General features: G+C 35.4%; 1 protein-coding gene across 2 annotated transcripts in view; it reads right to left on the bottom strand.

The window, feature by feature from the left end:
* LOC149576158 (uncharacterized) overlaps positions 1-21,503 on the bottom strand; it is a 151,931-nt gene that overhangs the window by 103,688 nt on the left and 26,740 nt on the right. For both annotated transcript variants that reach the window (XM_089816503.1, XM_089816499.1), the window contains one exon: positions 6,270-6,422. In XM_089816503.1, coding sequence (XP_089672629.1) covers positions 6,270-6,422 — 153 coding nt within the window. The remainder of the gene's footprint in view (positions 1-6,269; positions 6,423-21,503) is intronic.

Here is a 21,503-nt window from a genome sequence, read left to right as displayed (position 1 = left end):
TTTCTATGCACTTCTCTTCTCTTTTCATCTTGTTCTTGTTGTTTGTTTTTCTTGGACACCATTTTGGTGCTCCTGCTATTGGTTATTGTCCTATTGTAAACTCTCAGTCCCATAGGCCTTTTGTGGTCTTTTGTTGGACATTAATACTATTATCTTATCTTATCTTATCTTGATGACTCTCTCAAGTGCTTCTGATTCTGAATTGAAAGTGAATATAATCCCGATTTGAATGTTTACTTGAGAATCCTAATCCTGTCCTTATATGCCTCAAATGGGAACGATGTGAGGAGTTGTATCTCCTATTTTCAGGTTCCAAACATTCTTGCAATTGCACTAAAGCAGTTTATGAATCAAAAGCTGGAAAGCTGAATAAGAGAGTAACATTTCCTAAACTTTAGATTTTCCCATTTTGTAATCGGAAAGGAGAAAAATTTGCACATCTACAGGCTCTATGCCTCTCCTTGGAGGCACCATATCGGCTATGTCAAGGATTTGTATTAGTTGTGGTACAGAATACCAATAGACAATGCCAAAGTTTAAAATGATGAACTGAAGGAAGTATTGTCACAAAGAGCTTACAAGCTCCTACATGGCAGGATATATAACTCTCCCGCTGCAGATATACCGAAATTGACAGCACCGAATGTTGCAAAAGAAGATTGTAGTTATTCTGCTTCTCTTGTCCAGCAATCACATATTACACATTCAAGGACTCGTGTTAATATTTCTAGTCCCTTTGAAGTAGTTGAGCCTCTTGGAAGCAATCTAGATGTTGTGCAAGAAGGTTTTAATAAAAATGTCAATGCTTTGGACAGCCTTTTTAGTAGTGATAGGCCCAAAGGCATAGAGAAGTCCAATGCAGCTGACCAGAAGATTCATCCACAAAAGCTGAGCTGGATGGGATGCTTCCTTCCCTGCTTGAATTTAAACCAGCTAAAATGTGCCTACCCAACACTTCTTGTCCCTTGTTTATGGAAGCTAAAAAGAATTATGCATACTTGCTATCTTCTATTGGTAATATGAGCACTATGTATCTGCGGATCATCTAAAAGACAGATCCATGTTTGTTGACCCCTTGACCAGTATAGAATTCTTTTCTAAATAAAAAACTATGATAATATATTTATTAGATTAGTCCCAAAGCAGTCGCACGTTACATCTGTGACAAGTGATTTGACTAAAGATGAAAAGAACAGAATTACAGCAGTCAAGAGTTCACAATTACCAGATAAGATGTCTTGTGACAATGAAGTAAAATACCCTATGGTGAAAACTCTTCCAACTGTTTTCTTACTCTTTTGAGGGCCATCTGTTATGGAAGACGCTATGGATTCTTCAATTCAATAAATCCCCATAGGGTAAATACAACATTACTTTTACATGGTGAAAACATGGCATTACCAAGCTTGTCATTGGATGTATGATCTAATTCTATTGTTGGTGGAAATCAGAATACAACTATCTATTTACAAGGCTTACTCAAATCATTTGTAAAGGGGAGATTTTGGAGAACTTGTTGCTTAGAGACTGCCAAAGTAATTGCAGAATCGTTGTTGATTCATGGTGAATTACTGGCATTATTTATGAGTGTTGCATATAGGATTTTCTTAAGTAAAAGTTGTTTAAGCTAAGTAGATGTGTTGATGTTTGGTAGCTTCAGTCGGATAAGCCTATGAATACATATGAGATATAATTGATATATACTTGTTATATTTGACATATGAGTTTATTATTATGTGATATATATATAAAATGTGATATTTATTATTATGTGAGAAATTAAATATTGTTATTATAGTAGAGAATTTAATACAATGAAATATATAATTATCATTGTGTTAATGAACGGACATGTCCCTTCATGGGCATGTCTACTCTTGACCCTTTCTCTAATATAAATATAAGATATTGTCTTTGGAAAGACTATACCAAGAAGGCAATTCAATTACATCTGCAGCAATCCTATTAAATTTAACATGGTATCAGAGCCAATTGCAAATGTAACAAAGAACGTAGCATCTATCCTAGACTAATGAGAAACTCTTTGAATGTTTCATTGACAAGGATCTATGAAATTAGAATTAGTTTCTACTGCGTTGTGTGAAGACAATCAAATATTTCAGCAATGATGGCTTGGAAAGGAGCTCACTGGTTGAGGACTCGGGTCAATGTCTACTATAACAATGCCATTGTGCCTCTCATACGTCCAATTTGGAGATCAGAGTTGGGTCTTCTCAAATGCTGAGTTGGACTCAACATGGACTCAAATGTTGCAGTACCCCTCTGTGCCACTACTTGTGCCCACAGTGGATCTAATAATGTGGGATCCGTGTGTGCAGGCTAGGTGCGAGTGTGCAGACTGTAACTTGTCTGAGAAGTTCTCGGAGGGCTAGCATCGGGCTTCCTCCTTGGATGTCATGGAACTGTGATAATTTGATTTGGAGGTAACGAGGCAATATCTTCAGATCGACAATATTGACTCGGGGATGGATCTACGAAGTTGTCATGATCACTGTTGCGCTGCTAGTTTTAGAGTTTCAAGGAAATTGAAGAAACTTAGGTTAAGAACTTGGCAGAGGAGGAGAAGCTTCATTCTCAAATGCCTTACCTTGAGGCGTTGGTGAAGGAGGCTTTGCATAGACATCCACCTGGGAAGTTTATTCCTTTCCATAGTGTTATAGAAGATTGTAGCCTTGGGGTTTTTTGATATGCCTGCAGGAGTGCTTATGAATTTTTGTGTTGGATTATTGGGCAATAATCCCACAGAGTGGGAGAATCCTACGGTGTTTGTGCCACATAGATGTATGAAGGGCGCAGATATTGATTTGATGAGAAGCAAGGAGAGGGTTTGAGGTCATGGTTAATAAATACAAGTTACTGATCCATCTCTATGTCAGTGTGGAGGCTCAGATTTGAGGTGAATCACTACATTTCCAAATGAGATGTATCTTGCCTAGTGGAAGACATTTTGTGACAACAAATAAGCATATTAATATGGTGACGTCAACTTACAAATGAGTATATTGAAGGGGCATTAGAAGAGACCAATAAAGTGGACATGACAAAGACTGGGAAGTGGATCAGATCACAATGCAGTACAAAAGTTCGCAGATTGATAGGTGGAAAGATTTAATAAAACAACGATCACCCTCCAAAGTGGGACCGACACTCCTCGGTGCTAAAAGGGATTGCTCGACAAGCAATTTCAAATGGGCAACCATTTTCATAGGAAATCAAATTGGCTAACAACACTAGGTCATATCATTCACGGTCGCCCTTGCCCGTGGAAATCAAACAATGCTTGAGGTCTGCAGTAAGTCTGCAAACCACCACAATTCATTTTATATACATATAATGAAAGAAAGGTATGGGTTCTTACTAGGTGAATAGAGAGTTGATTTAATATTGGTATGGATAACTATTGAGTGTTTACTAATATTATAACAATAATATGAGATTTAATTGATATGTTGCATTAATTGAGATGAATTTATATGTAGGCACATGTGATTATAATATATCTATGGATATATAATATGCTTATAGAAATAAATTATGATAGTAAATAATTTAAAGTTCTCCTTTCAAATTTGAAATATTTTACTTAAATTTCTTATATATACACATGGTAAGAATATATGAGAGTCCATACCGAATGCATTTCTTCTATATGTACAAGAAATAAGAATTCTAAGGAGAATCTGTGTACAGAATATTGGAATGATTTTATTATGCAGATTATTCTCGAGTATTATACTTGCCTTGATCTTCTTCAAAGATGTTCTTGCAGGAAAAGGAAGATTGATATCAGACTTAGAGGGAGATTGAGATTCAGAGGGAGACTGACACTTTGTTAAAGGCAAGTTTGGATAAGAAGCTCAAAAGATCGATGTTCAGAGGGAACCTGACATTTCATTAAGAGATAACCTTGAAAGAATGGGAGCAGATAGAGGATATGATTCAGTCAACCTTCGATGATCTTAGTCATATTGATTCAGAGGGAGTAGACCATAATGAGATGGATTCTCCAATGATCAATAAATTCTAACAGTCAAGAGGATTGTGATCTATGAATATACCTCGTGATTATGTGATTTTAATGGACCTACCCCCTGTGTACATTATGAGGAAGTGACGACTTCTAAATGATGTCACTTGTATCTGCAGAAGTTATTGAAAGGTGACGATCTTAGAATAACTTAATTTTCTATTATGATGGATTTCTTACGATATCTATGTAGATCATAATAGATTATAATTTACATGGTGGATGATTATATGGTAAGCATTCTGAGAATGCGTGTGCACATACCCTAGAAACATTTTTTGAGTATATGGTGAATCTTATGCAAATTAATGCTCTAGAGGCCATTACGCAGAGTACGTGATGAATATCATACAACTTGATGTTCTGGAGGGCATTACTCACAGTAGTTGGTGAGCATCTTGCATCTCATTCTGGAGACCATTACTCAAAGAGTATTTGGTGAATATCATATATTGATATTCTATAGACCAATACTCAAATGTGATATAAAAATGGTGAATATCATATGTTGATATTCTGTAGACCATTACCTTATTAATTACATGGTGAGTATCAAGTGTTGACATTCTGCAGACGATTACTCAGAGTATTTGATGAATATCATATATTCTGAAGACCAATATTCATGATATCAAATGTGATATCAAAATGGTGGATATCTTCTAATCAAAGATATCCTTAAAAATTTGTCATGCCTAAATTTACCAATGGTGTAATATGTCTTGTGTTTATCCTCCCTAGCTAAGAGAGAGTGTTGATGTTTGGTAACTTCAGTCGGATAAGCCTATGAATATATATGATTATATATGAGATATAATTCATATATACTTGTTATATTTGACATATCAGTTTATTATTACGTGATAAATATAATGTGATATGTATTATTATGTGAGAAATTACATATTGTTATTATATTAGAGAATTTAATACAATGAAATATATAATTATCATTGCGTTAACGAATGGACATGTCCCTTCATGGGCAAGTCTACTCTTGACCCTTTCTCTAATATAAATATAAGATTGTTGTCTTTGGAAAGAATATACCAAGAAGGCAATTCAATTACATCTGCAGCGATCCTATTAAATTTAACGAGATGAATGAAAGATATAATTATTGATTCATGGAGAAACTTTAAGTTCATACCTTCTCGTACTTGCTTAGTGCAAGTAACAGTGCAAGGTTAGGCTGAGCCCATTGCAAAGCACTTAACTTCAATTGAGAATGTTCATTTAGACTGCGCCCAAATCGGTTATTTGAATGAATAATAGCAATTTGAAAATCATCCACATATCCTTAATAAATAGAACCTTCTTTTGCATAGTTGTTTAAGTTGGCAAAAGAAGGATTGGTTTAGTTTCCTAAATCCAACTTCTTTTGCACTTTATTGTATTAGTAAGAAAGCTCAAATTGCCAAATCATTTGCATTTAGAAAATCGATGTCTCACTGAATGAATGGTGTATGTCTCCACATGGTTACCAGTAAATCACATCATAAAACTGAGTTGTGTCCCAACAAAAAGTCACTTGTCCACATTATAAACCTTGGGACCACTTCACTCAATCACACAATATTCTACATCATTTAGCATTTGGGAGTTTCCTTGTTCAAGAGAAGATTGAATACCTAGTATTCTATTCTATATGTTGGAGTGGTCACAAAAATCACATCAAAACTACCCTCTAACCCAATTGTAGGGTCAATCTTTCCATAAGATGTCAAGCTTGAAGAAATCTTTTTAAAACATACTAGAGAATTTCGAAACTTAGTGCTCTGTTGGGTTTGATGAAGACAGAAAGAACAGTGTTTCTACTTGTTGAATCTATAAACTTGCAAGGTATAGATTAAGATTCAAGTTTTCTTTGACCCCAATAAAAATGATTTAACTCCAGTCTTTGAACCCACTGTTGTCATTACAAGGCATCGAACTAAAAAGAGTAAAAATAATCTTGGCACAGTAAAGACAACTAGATCGAAAGAAAATGACCTAGTATTCTCATAGTATGAAGAATATTGCAAGTGCATCAAGCAAGACTATATAGTACTAAAGAAGTTTGGAAAATGCATCCATGTATAATATTCACCACTTCTGCCATTCATTACCTCTCATGCAAAATGGATATAAAACCAATCTTATTGTAATTTATAGATGCAATTAAATGGTGGGAAACAAAGACTCAATGTATACGCTAACCAAAAGCATTGACAAATAGTACCTTTGATGTCAAGTTGGCTTTCAAATGGTATCCTTTTATATGGACATCTATATTTGTTTGATTTTTCCTTGCAAGGACCTTACCAATCATAGGTTCTTCCCAGTCAAATCCAACATCTCCAAATGAATTAGTTACTGTTGTTATTGTTGCATCCTACAATTTGCAAATGACAAGATTGTCAAAACTTCATGAAAATAAATTAGTGTACAAGATTGCAAAAAAACTTCAAAATACTCTACATAAACCTGCATAAATAAACTTATACGATGATTGAAAAAATTTCAACTTAGCTTTTCCCAGTTAAAATCATCTCCAAAGTTGCACCTTTAAATAAGATACTTCTTTCCCACTTAAAAAATTATCATTTATACTCAAGATATTTTTTTATAACATTATATGTAATATCCATTGGTTACGGCACTAGTGAAATAGGGACAAAACCTTTAAAAAAATATCAACCACAGGAGACTTCTTTCGATCCAATTTTTAATTTGTTATTCAACCAATATGAATTGTACTCTAACAATATCTTTGAAGGAGAGGTATATTGACAGATTTGTGCAATAATTTATGGATATTGATGATGTATAATCACAGTATAAGGGGAAATGAAACCAAGAAAATTCTGTATATAACTATTACTGATCTGAATATGACAAAAGATTGATTCAGCAGTTGTTGATGAAAATATTGATCTGATATTTATGATTACATGGACTATATTAATTTAGACATTGAAGTTGAATACTAATCTGGGACTGGTATATATGAGCAAACATTCCATTATCACTTGCATACAATCTTCTCATACATAAGCTTTCGCACTACGTATATGTTATCAGCAATTCATGTACTTAATAATTGTTAGTATTGTCAAGGGCTAGGTAGTTGGGCGACAATTGCTGACAGTTGGCACTCACAGCCCCTCGACAGCTTTATATTAATATGTTCATGTATTTGTCTCTGGGTGATTTATGGTTGTCGGGATGAATTAGAAGTACCGCTGGTGTTATTCTGATACATTGTAAAGCATCGACGAGATTAATGGAAATGCAGTTGTGAGTTTTCCTTGTTATATCTGTTCTGTTACATTTACTTTGTAATGTCTCCCTGTATGTAATTTTTTGATTTTTCCTAATTCCTTATCATTCAAATTGCAAAAGTCTTCTTTTTATAGATATCTTACATGTGATTCTTCTCTTTCTTATAAATGTTATGTATATTTCGGTTTTTTAACATGTAATATCAATATCCTTAACTTTATGATCTTGGCAATGGAGGAATTGATCAAAACTAATTTCCACAGATTCTAGTGTCAAACAATAATTCTAATAAAAGTCTCTGACCCAAGTTCTGAAGATGAAGTTAATGGTGGCAGAATTAATGTTGATGGGGATTGTTCTGATCAAATCATTATCAGTTCTATAATGTGTAGAATGCTTCTGACAATGTATCCACAAATACTGTGCATTATAATAAGGATCAATCTGAAATTATACATAGATCTTACGTATTATGCCCATCTGAATATGAGAATTTTATGTTGATCTATCTTGATTTCTATATTTATGTACGAACACTTCTTTTTTTGATATCTGAAGGACCTGTCTGGTCCATGTAAAGATTCTGCTAATTCTTGGTTCTTTGGATCAGACTTTTAGTTCAGTTTGAATGCCTGAGAATGATCTTCTTAACATTATGAATATTCAGATTGTTTGTTGAGGTTATAACTTATCTTGAATGCAGATCCAATGTTCTATTATCAATCTGATAATATAGAATATTTCAGACTTATTATTTGCTGGAAGTGAAATGTTTATAGGAGCAGACTACTGTGTATTGTGTGTCCCATAAACTGCATTCACAACTGAATATATATCTTTGCTAGAGGGTATCTCCCTCAAGGGACGTAACCCTTGGCATTAATCATAATTCTTCCTAAGTCGGCGATTTCAAGAGACTCAATTTAGTAATTAACTAACTAAATATTAGTTTAGTCAAACACAAACAAAGGCATCTCTTTGGAAGTCACTGGCACCTATAGGAGAAGCATGTATAAATATTAAGTGCCAATCATTAGATATATTAACACTAAGAGAAGGTACGGTCTGTACTGTCAGACCTATAGGATTATCTAGGTTAGTATTTTAACACTCCCTCTTAACCTGATAATCCTAAAGAGAGATATTATATCTAGCAATCATTAATACAGATGAGTAAGCAAGGATTAATACTCTATATCTGTTTGTCTCTTATGTGGTATCATAGAACACATGATACAAAGTCATATTACTTAAACCTATGATATGACAAAACACTGACACTAGTGATATTATACAGGATAAATTTGAAGAGTAATTTCTTCATTTATCCAAGTTATGATTTCATAGAAACTAGTATTTCCATATCACAACATGATCCTGAGTTTTAAGATCTACCAGAATACAAGATAAACTCGGAGAATACTAAGATTCTTCCTTTATCCAAATTGTGACCCATGAACATAGCAATGTCAACATCACAATATGATCTTGAACTCATCTAGATCTTACAGTAGATCTCTACTGTTTAGCACATTATCTAAGAGATCATCACCTCTCATAATGTTTTATACGAGTGTTCATTATTTTTTAGAGATTGTCACCTCTTAAAATAATGAATACAAATAGATAAAAATGGTGGAGCCCATAATAGTCAATAGCCTAACAAAAATAAAATTATTTTATTAATAATCAAGAAAGTACAAATGGATTACAACTCAACTATACCAAGTCTCCTCCTGAAGTATTCTATCTTTACTCTAGATAGAGGTTTGGTGAGTATGTTTGCTATCTAATCTGTAATGCAAATGTATTCCAATTTTATAGAATTCCTATCTACCATATCTCTTACATAATGGTAAGGAATTTCAATATGCTTGGACTTGTCATGGAAAACTGGATTCACTGAGCGCTTGATGGAACTTTGATTATCACAATGAATAATCGTAGGATTCATGGCTTACCCACATAATCCCACAAGTAACTTCCTCAGCCATACTACTTCTCGGGAGGCCATCGCTGCTGCAATGTATTCAGCTTCTGTGGAGCTCTGAGCTACTAAAGACTACTTTCTACATATCCATGAAATCATAGCTAATCCTAAATTGAAACAGCATCCTGAAGTGCTTTTCCTGTGTTTAACACTTCCACCCCAATCTAAATCGGTGAATCCATGCAAATCTAAAGCAACTTTCTCATATTTGAGTCCAAAATTAAGAGTGCCTTGTAAGTATCTCATAATGTGTTTAACAGCAACTAGGTGAATCTCCTTCGGTTCACACATAAACTGACTTAAGGCATTAACAGCATAGCAAATATCAAGTCTTGTATTTACTAAGTACATAAGGGACCCAATCATCTATCTGTAGAGAGTAGAATCTATGGGAGGTGATTCTGCAGCTGCTTCTTTAAGTTTATGTAAATTAGCCTCCATTGGAGAAGACATAGACTTGCAATTCCACATTCCAAATCTCTTCAAGATATCTGATGTGTACTTTCCTTGATTAAGTATGATACTTTCAGAATTTTGTCGTAATTTCAGTCCTAGGAAGTAATGGAGAAGCCCCAAGTCTTTCACCTCAAATTCTCTAGTTAGATCTTTCTTGCATTGATCTATAAGAGGATCATCACCTGTGATTAATAAATCATCAACATACAATATCAGAATTACCATATCATCTTTATCTCTTTTATAATATAAGTTTGGATCGGCTTCATTCTTGGAGAATCCTAAGCCAGTGAGATATTTATCAATCCTTTCATACCAAGCCCTAGGAGCCTATTTAAGCCCATAGAGAACTTTCTTGAGCTGCAAACAAATGCGTTAGGATCGTGGGTTTCAAATCCTTCTGATTGCTCTAGATAGACTTCTTCTGAAATCTTTCCATTCAGGAATGTTGTTTTTTACATCCATCTAATGTACCTTCCATCCCTTTGATGCGGCAATTGCTAAGACTGCTCGTACAGAGGTATATTTGGCAACAAGAGCAAAGGTTTCTTCATAATCAATCCCTTCTTTCTGAGAAAATCCTCTAGCTACAAATCTGGCTTTATATTTCTCAATACCACCATCAGTAACATGCTTTATTTTAAATATCCACTTGGAAGAAACAACAAATTTTCCTTTAGGTCTTGGAACAATTTCCCAAACACCATTTTTCATAATTGATTGGTATTCTTCTATCATAGCTTCTTTCCAGGCTGAATGTTTAATAGCATCAAAAGGATTGGTTGGCTCTATTTTGGATAAATCAATCATATTTATTGTATAACTAGAGAATCTTTTAGGTCTTTTACTTTCTATGACTGTTCCTGAAGGTGCAGCAAAGTCTTGAGCTGCTTCAACTGTTTTTATGGCCCAAAGTGGTCTTTTCTTTGAATTTTCTTCAAGATTCATATTTTGAATTTCATCTTTGATCTTCTCTAAGTTCTCCCTCTGGGATCCAGATTCACTATTTCTTTCAAAACTCGATAAAGGAGAAGGTTCATTAGAACTTATGACTCTTTTAAATGCAAGATCTTCCTCAAAGATTACATCTCTGCTAAGTTCAATAGTTTTCTGTTCAGGTATGAAAATTCTATATGCTTTAGAAGTTTCACTATACCCTACAGAGATACATTTCCTCCCAGAGGGTTTTAACTTGGTTCTCTTTTCTTTTAGAACATGGATATATACAAGACATTCAAAAATTCTAAGATGACTTATATTGAGTTTTACTTTAGTAAATACTTCTTCAAGGGTTTTATCGTTAAGATAGGAGTGAGGGCTTCTGTTTTGAATATATACAACAGTACAAGAGGCTTCTGCCCAAAGATAGTATTCTAGATTTTGGTCAAAAATCATAGCCCTAACAGCTTCCATAATTGTCCTATTCTTTCTTTCTACTACCCCGTTTTGTTCTAGGTTATAAGGAACAATGTACTCCCTCTTAATCCCTAATTCTTTACAAAACCTCTTAAACAAATCTAAGGTATATTCTCCTCTATTATCTATTCTAAGGGTTTTAATTTTATGACCTAAAAAATTTTCAATTAATGTTTTGAATTTTTTAAATCTTTGTCGGATTTCTTCTAATTCTTTGCATTTTAAAAAATAAATCAATGTTTTCCTAGAGAAGTCATCTATGAACAAGATATAATACCAGAATCCTCCAAGAGAAGGAACAAACATAGGTCCACATAAATCTGAATGAATTAATTCTAGTACATTATTTGTTTTCCTAGTACCATCATGAAAGGGACTTCTAGTGCTTTTACCCAAAGCACACCCTTTGCAAATACTAGGGTGATCTTTATTTAATTTGAATAATCTAGTAACCATCTTTTTCATAGTTGATAAGGTTTTAAAGTTTAGATGCCCTAATCTTTTGTGCCATATTTCATTTGAATCTTCAGCTTCGTAAACTAGGGCTTGAATGGATTGACTAGATTTCGTATTCAATTCATACAAATATCCCTTTCTTTGTGTCATGTCCCCACTCTAGCTCAGTCTAACAGAGACATGTGAGTCAGCTTATTATGGGATCTTGTAGGCTGACAGGGTTGGATAGAGACCCAGTATGGTTATTCAGTATTGGGGACTTGGTTTTCTGGTGGGTATTGATCAGTTGGGTGACGTTCCTTGTTTTTAGGAGGCAGTTCCTACATTTATAGGGTTCATTCCTACTTTTTAGGAGGTATGATCATGCCCAGAGCTGGGTTTCCATGAGATGACCCTTTGGGTTCAGTTTCAGAGGGATAGGGCTTGTTTCCTAAATTTTAGGAGCATCCCTAGATTTTAGGGATGAGACTGCCAGTGGATCCTTGATTTCCGACTTCAGTCACAGACAGGTGACAGGATGATTTTATGGTTTGTGATGTCAGTTGGGCAGTTTGTGGCTATTTGGGTTATATTTTTAATATTTCCTAAGTTAGCATTTAATATTTAAATAAGGCTAAGTTAATAGCCATTTTGGAGTAATAAGAGAATTTTGGCCTCATTTGGATGTGTATCCCATGTTATGATAGCTTGTTGGAAAGGTCTTGAAATTCTCTAAATCTTCCTCTTTGGTCTCAGGGCAATTCGGTGAGCGGATTTATTACTATGGTGGAAAAGGTCATTTTCTAGTGACATGGTCACTTTAAAATAAGATTTAATTCATTTTTATAGCCAACGCCAATTGGGGGTCACTTTAGGGTTCGAATTGCTTTGCAAGGGGTTATAAGGAGATGGGCGCCATTTCTCATCATTATGCATATTTTTCAAACACTTCTTTTCAGATGATTTGCATTCTGGGACGCAAACCCCAGGGTAATTGCTGGCTGGGATGTAACCCTCAGCAGCATTGGGTATTTACTGGCTGGGACGTAACCCTCAGCAGTATTTGGTCTTGGAATTTTCAGTGGTATCAGCTGTTATCAGGGAAGGAGGACGCCATTTCAGCTTGGGTCTGCAGTATTGTTTAGCTGGGCACAATTATTGGTACATGGGAAAGTGAGCCTTGCAGCAGTAGCCGCCATTTGCAACACTTTGAAATATAGAGTCAGATAATCAGCAGCAGGCGTTTGCATGTTCACAGTCCTTTCCATCAGCCAGTTTGGCGTCATTGTTAGGGAAAATGTACTGGATCCTTTATTTGGCTCTATAATTCAGAGATCTGCCTAGTACGATTTGTATCAATTCTGATTTTGCTGCATATTGTTATTTATTTTCAAACTCTTTTCATATCATTTGCTCCTTCTCATTTCTATGTTGAATAATCATCAAAAACGCAAAAACAAACAAACTCTTCTGCATTTCCGTCTAGTTCTGCAAGAAAACTTTAATAAACAGGAAAAAGAAAATTAAAAAGAAAAAATATAATAAAGCTACAGCATATTAGCGGCAGAGATCCATCAGGGATCTTTCACTTTGACCAATTAACTTTGCTTTCTTGATGGAAGAGTTCTTAACCCAAATTAATACTTTGCTATCCACGAATGCAACATTGTGTCCATCATCTTCAAGTGTTGTAATTGAGATTAGGTTTCTTTTAATCCCTGGTACATAGAGTACACCTTTAAGAAGAAGAGGATTTCCTGATTTTAGTTTCAAAGTACAATTTCCAATTCCTTCAACGAAGTGTGCTGAGTTATCACCAATGGTAACTTCACCGTTAACCTTCTCTGATAAAGAATCTAGAGTTTCTTTGTATCCCGTTATATGTCTACAACATCCACTATCAATCACCCATGCTTTGTTTGAAATTTCATTTGATAGAGAGGAATACAAAACACGGTTCTCAGGATTATAAGTATCTTCTTCTCTAATGACATTTGTACAATTTGCCTGTTGTTTGGAATTTTCAAGACAATTAGATCTATAGTGTCCAATTTTTTCACATTTGAAACACTTTATTTTAGATAGATCTTTCTTGGGCTTTCCATTCTTTTGATTTCCCTTTTTCTTCTTGAAATGCTTTTTCTTGCCCTTATAGGAGTTTGCATTAAGAACGTGAAGCTCTTCATCTTCTACTTTTGGTTTCCCTCCTTTCTTTAGTTTTCTGGATTCCTCCTGAAGACAATCATTCTTGAGTCTGTTAAAATCGGGAAGCTAATCTTTAGCACTTATTCCTTGTGCGAATGTCTCCCATGAATCTGGCAATCCATCTATAGCCATAAGCGTTAATTTTGTGTCATTAATGATAGTTCCTATGCTTGATAATTCATCTCTAATGCTGGTAACTCTTAGGAAATAAGAATTTATTGATTCTCCTTTCTTTATCTGAATCTGATTCAGTGGTCTTTTTAGTGCAAGAACCCTGGTTGCGTTGTTTACTTCATTTGCATTTCGTAATGCATTCATCATATCAAAGGGAGTTTGATGTTTGTTAAGCATAGGTACGATATCATTTTTAACTCCATCCAAGATGATTTGTATAGCTTTTCTATTTCCATTGCTCCATATGGATTTGTGAGATTCAACTGGGGGTTGTTTGGATGCTCCATCAACGAACTGTTTTACATTGTTCTCTTCAAGAATCATTAAGATTCTGAATTTCCAGGCTTCAAAGTGTTCTTTCCCATCAAACCTGTCCTCGGGTCTGATTGTATATGCCATTGAAGATAGGAGAAAATTACTAACTATATGTAAAGTCTGATGACTGAATTTGCAGAGCCTGGATTTAATAACTTGGCTCTGATACCATGTAAAGATTCTGCTAATTCTTTGTTCTTTGGATCAGACTTTTAGTTCAGTTTGAATGGCTGAGAATGATCTTCTTAATATTATGAATATTCAGATTGTTTGTTGAGGTTATAACTTATCTTGAATGCAGATCCAATGTTCTATTATCAATCTGATAATATAGAATATTTCAGGCTCATTATTTGCTGGAAGTGAAATTCTTATAGGAGCAGACTGCTGTGTATTGTGTGTCCCATAAACTGCATTCACAACCAAATATATATCTTTGCTAGAGAATATGTCCCTCAAGGGACATAACCCTTAACTTGGCATTAATCATAATTCTTCCTACATTGGCGATTTCAAGAGACTCTTAGTAATTAACTAACTAAATATTAGGTTAGTCAAACACAAACAAAGGCATCTCTTTGGAAGTCGCCGGCACCTATAGGAGAAGCATGTATAAATATTAAGTGCCAATCATTAGATATATTAACACTAAGAGAAGGTACGGTCTGTACTGTCAGACCTGTAGGATTATCTAGGTTAGTATTTTAACAGTCCAGTATGGTACCGAATGCTTGTTAATACTATAGCTATTGGGAAGTGCTGATCAGGTTGTACAGAGTGCTAATAGACTATGAAGCTGGAAATATTAGTCCCTGTTTATGATGTGTAAAGCATGGGATCTATGTTTGACCAACTCTGTCTGTTTCTCTGTCTATTGTCATTGGATAGAATTTCTTATTTGATGATTTTTATGATAGCATAAACTACTAGTTCCCAGTATTTTTGTATCTGTTCGAATAATGTCCCCATTCCCATTTTTATATGCTGTACTTGGCCTCCCCCTATCGTATGTATTGGATGCTCCTATATATACTGTGTTTCCATTGAAAGCATGGGCCTGGTCCAAAACTTGTGACCCTTCATTGAATAAGTTTTATTTCTTAGACTGTCATTTCGTTAATCAATCGTCCTGGAGTTTGATATTCATATACTTGTTGATGAATAACATTACATTTTAATTATTCAATCGCAGCAACTCTAGACATTTTCGACCACTAACATAAGGATGTTGTATTATAAATCAAAACCATTATCGATTCTATAATCTTCTATGTAGAATGCTTCTGACAATGTATCCCAAAATAATGTCCATCATAATAAGGATCAATCTGAAATTATAAATAGATCTTATGTATTATGCCGATCTGAATATGAGAATTTTATTTTGATCTTACTTGATTTCTGTATCTATGTACAACACTTCTTTCTTTGATGTCTTAAGGACCCATCTGGTTCAGTAAGGGACTTAATGCTTGTTAGTGCTATAGCTATTAATTGTGAAGTGCTGACCAGGTCATACGGAGTGCTAATAGACTGTGAAGCCAAAAATATTATTCATTGTTTATGGTGTGTAAATCATGGGATCTATGTTCAACCAACTCTATCTGTTTCTTCATCTATTGTTGTTGCATAGAATTTCTTATTTAATGATTTTTCTGATAGCATAAACTACTAATTCCTAGTATTTTTGCATCTCTTTGAATTGTCCCCATTACCATTTGTATATGTTGTACATCGCCTCTCCCTGTCATATGTATAGGATGCTCCTATATTTACTGTGTTTCCCTAAGGATGCATGGGTCTGGTCCAAAACTCACAACCCTTTATTAAATTAAGTTTTGTTTCTTAGACCTTCATTTTCAGAAACCGGTCCTTAATCTGGAGTTAGATATCATATAATCATTGATGAATAACCATTTTATCTTTTTACTTATATAATTTCATTTCCAATTATTTATTTAGTTTATATTTTAATTCTTCTACAATTCAATATTATCAAAAAAAAATTTACAAAAGTGTATAAATAGATATGAATTTGAAGTTATCAATGTTATTGAAATTATATCAATTTAATTTTTTATGATTATATTTTTCTATTTATTTATTTAATCACATATTTCAACTTCTATTATTATTAAACTTTATTTAGGAAAGAGGGACATTACAATCTGCCTTTGCCAAGATTGCTTGTCCTCAAGCAATATGAACTTTCAGTGCAACATCAATATCCAATCCAGCAATCCTAAAACAGGAACTTCATCTTGAAGTTAGAACAGCAATATTTATAAGTCAAACATGAAAGTTCTTTATATGGGTATTCAAATTAAGCCTAAGAATAATTTAAACAATAGAACTTATCTTGATTCACTATAGCATTTCCATTTTGAATATTACCTCATTCCATGATGAGTCATGAATAATCCTCATAGTCCCTGGGAGAGACTTTATCTCTCCCCAAGCCTTTATAGATGTGCCTTAGGTTGTACCCATCTCTTATAATTCCTAGTAGAGACTTTATCTCTTTCCAAGCCTTTATGGATATCCCTTTAGGATGTCACCATCTTTAAAAGTTTTACTAGAGACTTTATCTCATCCCAAACCTCTCTATGGATATCCCTTTAGGATGCATCCCTCTATATAATCCTTGAATGAGACTTTATCTGTTAACAGGCCTCTATGGATATCCCTTCAAGACCATCTATCTTTATAAATCCTGGTAGACTTTATCTCTTTTCAAGCCTCTATGGATATCCCTTTAGGATGTATCCATTTCTATAATTCCTAGTAGAGACTTTATCCCTTTCCAGGCATAGATAGATATCCCTTTAGGATGTAAAAACTCCAACTGGCTTCTAACTGGAGAACTGATGTATAACTTATATTTCTTGTAATTTTTATGAGGCTTCTAATTTTTTGAATTTTCCCCTTATAGAAATGAATCAACAACTTCAAGAGATTTAAAATGGACATATGGGAAATCAAATTGTAACTGGGAAATTAAAACCACGTTGCACTTATTTGTCTAATCATTAATCAGAAATACATATTATTTAAATGGCACTTGGATTGCAAATATAATTGGCAAGCCATTCCACCAATTTTGCCCTCTTGTTGTCAACATTGGCTCCTCAACGCCAACTCGCAGTTGGAAACAATGATTGTCTTCTTACCATGAAATGCACCACACTCCCACCACCAATTCGATAGCTGAATGAAGAAATGCAGGCCATCCATCCAAACTCCTATGGAGATAATGCTTATTTCCAGCATACACCTATAGCCCGAAATCAATTATTGTGTCCAACTCCCAAATCCCAGACCCTCACTTATTTGCTACTGCCCTCCTTGATTGCAAATGGATTCCTTCACACAATCCTCAGCCCATACATGTAGAATGCGGGGCATAATATTTAGTCGCGGCCAATTAGGTGAACACTAGCATCATAGGGATCACAAACCATTAAATCAATGGAATAATGAAAGTGTTCCACTTCCCATGCAATCCCACAATCTCTGGTTTACACGTGGCCTCCAATACAATCTCAATAACTCCGTAATATGAAACGTAGCTCCCAGAAATAGACCAGAATTAATGAAAAATTTCACAATCGATTTGTCCTCCAAGTTGAAAATGCTAACTCCTGATTGCAGCTCTTCTTAGACACAGGTATCACAGTAGAAGAGGAAAAGGACAAATTATTTACCTTAGCATAATTTGCGTACACCAACTCAGAATTCTTAGAATTATAATTTCAATCTCCCAGACAGATAATTACAGATAGAAGATTTAACCAATGAAACCACTATACATTAGTAGTGACTTCAAACAATCTTCAAAAACTCAGAAACCCTTATGCTTTAGTAAGGGCACACAATTCAAGACACAGAAAAAGCCACAAAGGCAACAAAAGCAAATATATATTCAAGCGTCCTTTCCCAATGAAATGAGCTCTCATTTATAATCTTCGTTGGCCAAAGTTTCCTTAAAAAACTCCACTTTAGAAATTGTTGAAGTTTTCCAAAAGAACTCAACACTTGAAACTTTCCAACATACTTTTATGAAATATTTCTTAATGTCATTATTATAATAATATAAATATCATTATAATAATGCAACTTGATGATTATTGTATAAATAAGAGCTCATGCAATTATTAACCTTATTTATTGTAGGTGACGACCAATTGCCAAAGCCACCCACTACACTGCCAAAAATTGACTTACTAAAAATAGTAAGTCCACAACTAGGACCCCCAAAACACCCTGTCAACTCACAAGGGTCGCTACGATGAGCTAACTCCATCAATTGCATAGACTTGCCAAAAACGGGGACATTACTATCCTCCCTCCCTAAAATTGCTTGTCCTTAAGCAATTCGGCATCATACAAAAACCTACACCGAGATCCCATAAGGAGAAAGTGATGTCCCTATCCTCACTGAACCAACTGAAATCCAATACCATCATCAGAACCAATAACATGACCTGCAATATAGCGCCAAATACATGTGTTGGTGATATAAAAGTCAGAACATCACTAAGAGACAAATCTATAGGAGATCTCAACACACTCTCCTTCATTATACCTACCCAATCATCCTGCAGACAATCTAGTTTAGGCTCAAACCAACTCCGTACTCGATGCAAATCCTGAACATGTGAATCAAATACCAAACTATAAATATTCATCACAGTATAAAATCTATCATCAGTATGATCATCTTCATCGACATCCTCATGTTGTTGTGATGACTCATCCTCAATCACATCAATGTAAACCCACATACCATGATTTGCTGCTCCCTTCCGCCTCAACGCACACATATGACCTTTAGAGAAAGGCCCCTTGCACCAATAGCTAAGTTGATGCCTCCTCAAATCCTTTCTAGAGGATGTCATCAAATCTCCCCACTGACTTACCCTTGTCCTCTACAACTGGTGGGGGCTCATCATCGGCTAGAAAAGTAGAAGATTTCGAAGCAACCTTGCTTTGAGAATAGGACTCCAAATCTTGTGCCTTCCTCATCGCTACCTGGAGAGAAGATGGGTCCAAGGACTTCACCCATCCATGGAGTGGCTCAGTCAATCCCTCCATTAATAACATCAATCGTCTGCGCTCTGAGATATCATAAACCATGACTGAAAGCCTCTGGAACTCACCGATGTAACTCTCCAATCCACCAAACTACTTCAACTGAGCCAACTCACGGAAGTACACCTTCGGATCCTCCCTATCAAATCTCTCGATCAAGCAATCCACGAACTCCTAATAGGAAGTGATATGATCATGTCGCAAAGAAACTAACCTACGATACCACTAATCACAGGCAGCTCCATCGAGATGCAACACTCCAAATCTAATAGTGTCCACTTCTAACATAGGATGTAAAGCCAAATATGTGTTGAGCTTATGAATCCAAGCTCGCGTTATGACTCTCCTGGTAACATCAAAGTGCTCCAATGTCATCTTACTGACAACTTGTTATAACTCAGTCTATCGAGGTTGCTGTCTCTAAGGTGTCGACCTCACTCTGGAATGCTCCCATTTTTTAGTTAGGAACCTATCAAAATTCAAGTGATCTTTAATAGCTTTTGGTAAAGCATCCCACTTTGCAAAGCGTGCCATCATGTCATCAACAAAAGCAGTGGCCTCAGACTCAATACTGACCGCATTCACCTCAGGTCTCAAAGACGTGGGCCTTTGCAGCGTGTCATGAGTACCAATATGCATGTCAGTTCTGTCAGCTAATCCACCACGATCCTCAACTCGAACCCAATCTACATCTCTGAACCTATCACCATCTTGAGTTCTATCCTCGACTCAAGATCTATGAGAACGAATGGAAACATCTTGAGCTCTCTCCCTACTCTGTTCGTGAGGGAGTGCTATCTATTGTAGAGTGTTAGACAACTATTGCAGTTCACCTGTCATCTATTGTTGCCCAGCTGCAATATTCCTAAATGCCTGCAAGGCATCTATATCAACCTCAGCATCTGTGGATCGTAGTCCAATGCCACCAAAACCACCCAAACTACCAACCGAACCAAACTGAATCTCAGGCTCTCCTTCTTCGGGAGGTGAATTATGTCCCATTCGAGTATAGTGCATACCTGGCACAAATCTTTGATCACCATCCATGTCTCCAAAACGCAGAATCAACAAAATCAACTTCTGGCTATCTTCGAAGTAAGCACCAATCAAAATAATAACCAAGCCCAATTCCTGCAGGCTAGCAAGAAACCCCTCTAATACCACTGTAAAATCCCCAACTTGCTTCTACTAGGAGAACTAATGTATAACTTATATTTTTTGTAATTTTTACTATTTTTGAATTTTCCTCTTATAGAAATGAATCAACTTTAAGAGATTTAAATTGGACATATGGAAAATTAAACTGTAACTAGGAAATTAGAACCACGTTGCACTTTTTTTGTATAATCATTAATCAAAAATACATATTATTTAAATGGCACCTGGATTGCAAATATAATCGGCAAGTCGTCCCACCAATTTTTCCCTCTTGTTGTCAACATTGGCTCCTCAACGCCAATTCCCAGCCACAAACAATGATTGTCTTCTAACCACGAAATGCACCACTCCCACCACCAATTTGATAGCCGAATGAAGAAATGCAGGCCATCCATCCAAACTCCTATGGAGAAAATGCTTGCTTCCAGCATACACCTACAACCCGAAATCAATTATTGTGTCCCAACTCCCAAATGCCAGACCCTTGCCGATTTGCTACTGCCCTCCTTGATTGCAGACAAATTCCTTCACACAATCCTCAGCCCATACATGTAGAAACGTAGGGCATAATACTTAGCTATGGCCAGTTAGGTGAACACTGGCATCACAGGGATCGCAGACCATTAAATCAATGGAATAATGAAAGTGTTCCACTTCCCAGGCAATCCCACAATATTTGGTTTACACGTGGCCTCCAATACAGTCTCAATAACTCCTTAATATGAAACGCAACTCCCAAAAATAGACCACAATTAATGAAAAAGTTCACAATAGATTTGTCCTCCAGGTTGAAAACACTAACTCCAGATTGCAGCTCTTCTTAAACACAGGTATCACAATAGAAGAGGAAAAGGGAAAATTATTTACCTTAGCATAATTTGCATACACCAACTCAGAATTCTCAGAATTATAATTCCAATCTCCCAGACTTTATATCTCTTCCTAGGCTTT

The sequence above is a fragment of the Cupressus sempervirens genome, chromosome 1, assembly GCF_028749045.1.
Source record: "Cupressus sempervirens isolate cs-2001-9-10 chromosome 1, ASM2874904v1, whole genome shotgun sequence".
In the NCBI taxonomy this organism is placed as follows: Eukaryota; Viridiplantae; Streptophyta; class Pinopsida; order Cupressales; family Cupressaceae; genus Cupressus; species Cupressus sempervirens.
The sequence above is the reverse complement of the archived record's forward strand: the minus strand, read 5'-3'. Positions and strand labels throughout refer to the sequence as shown.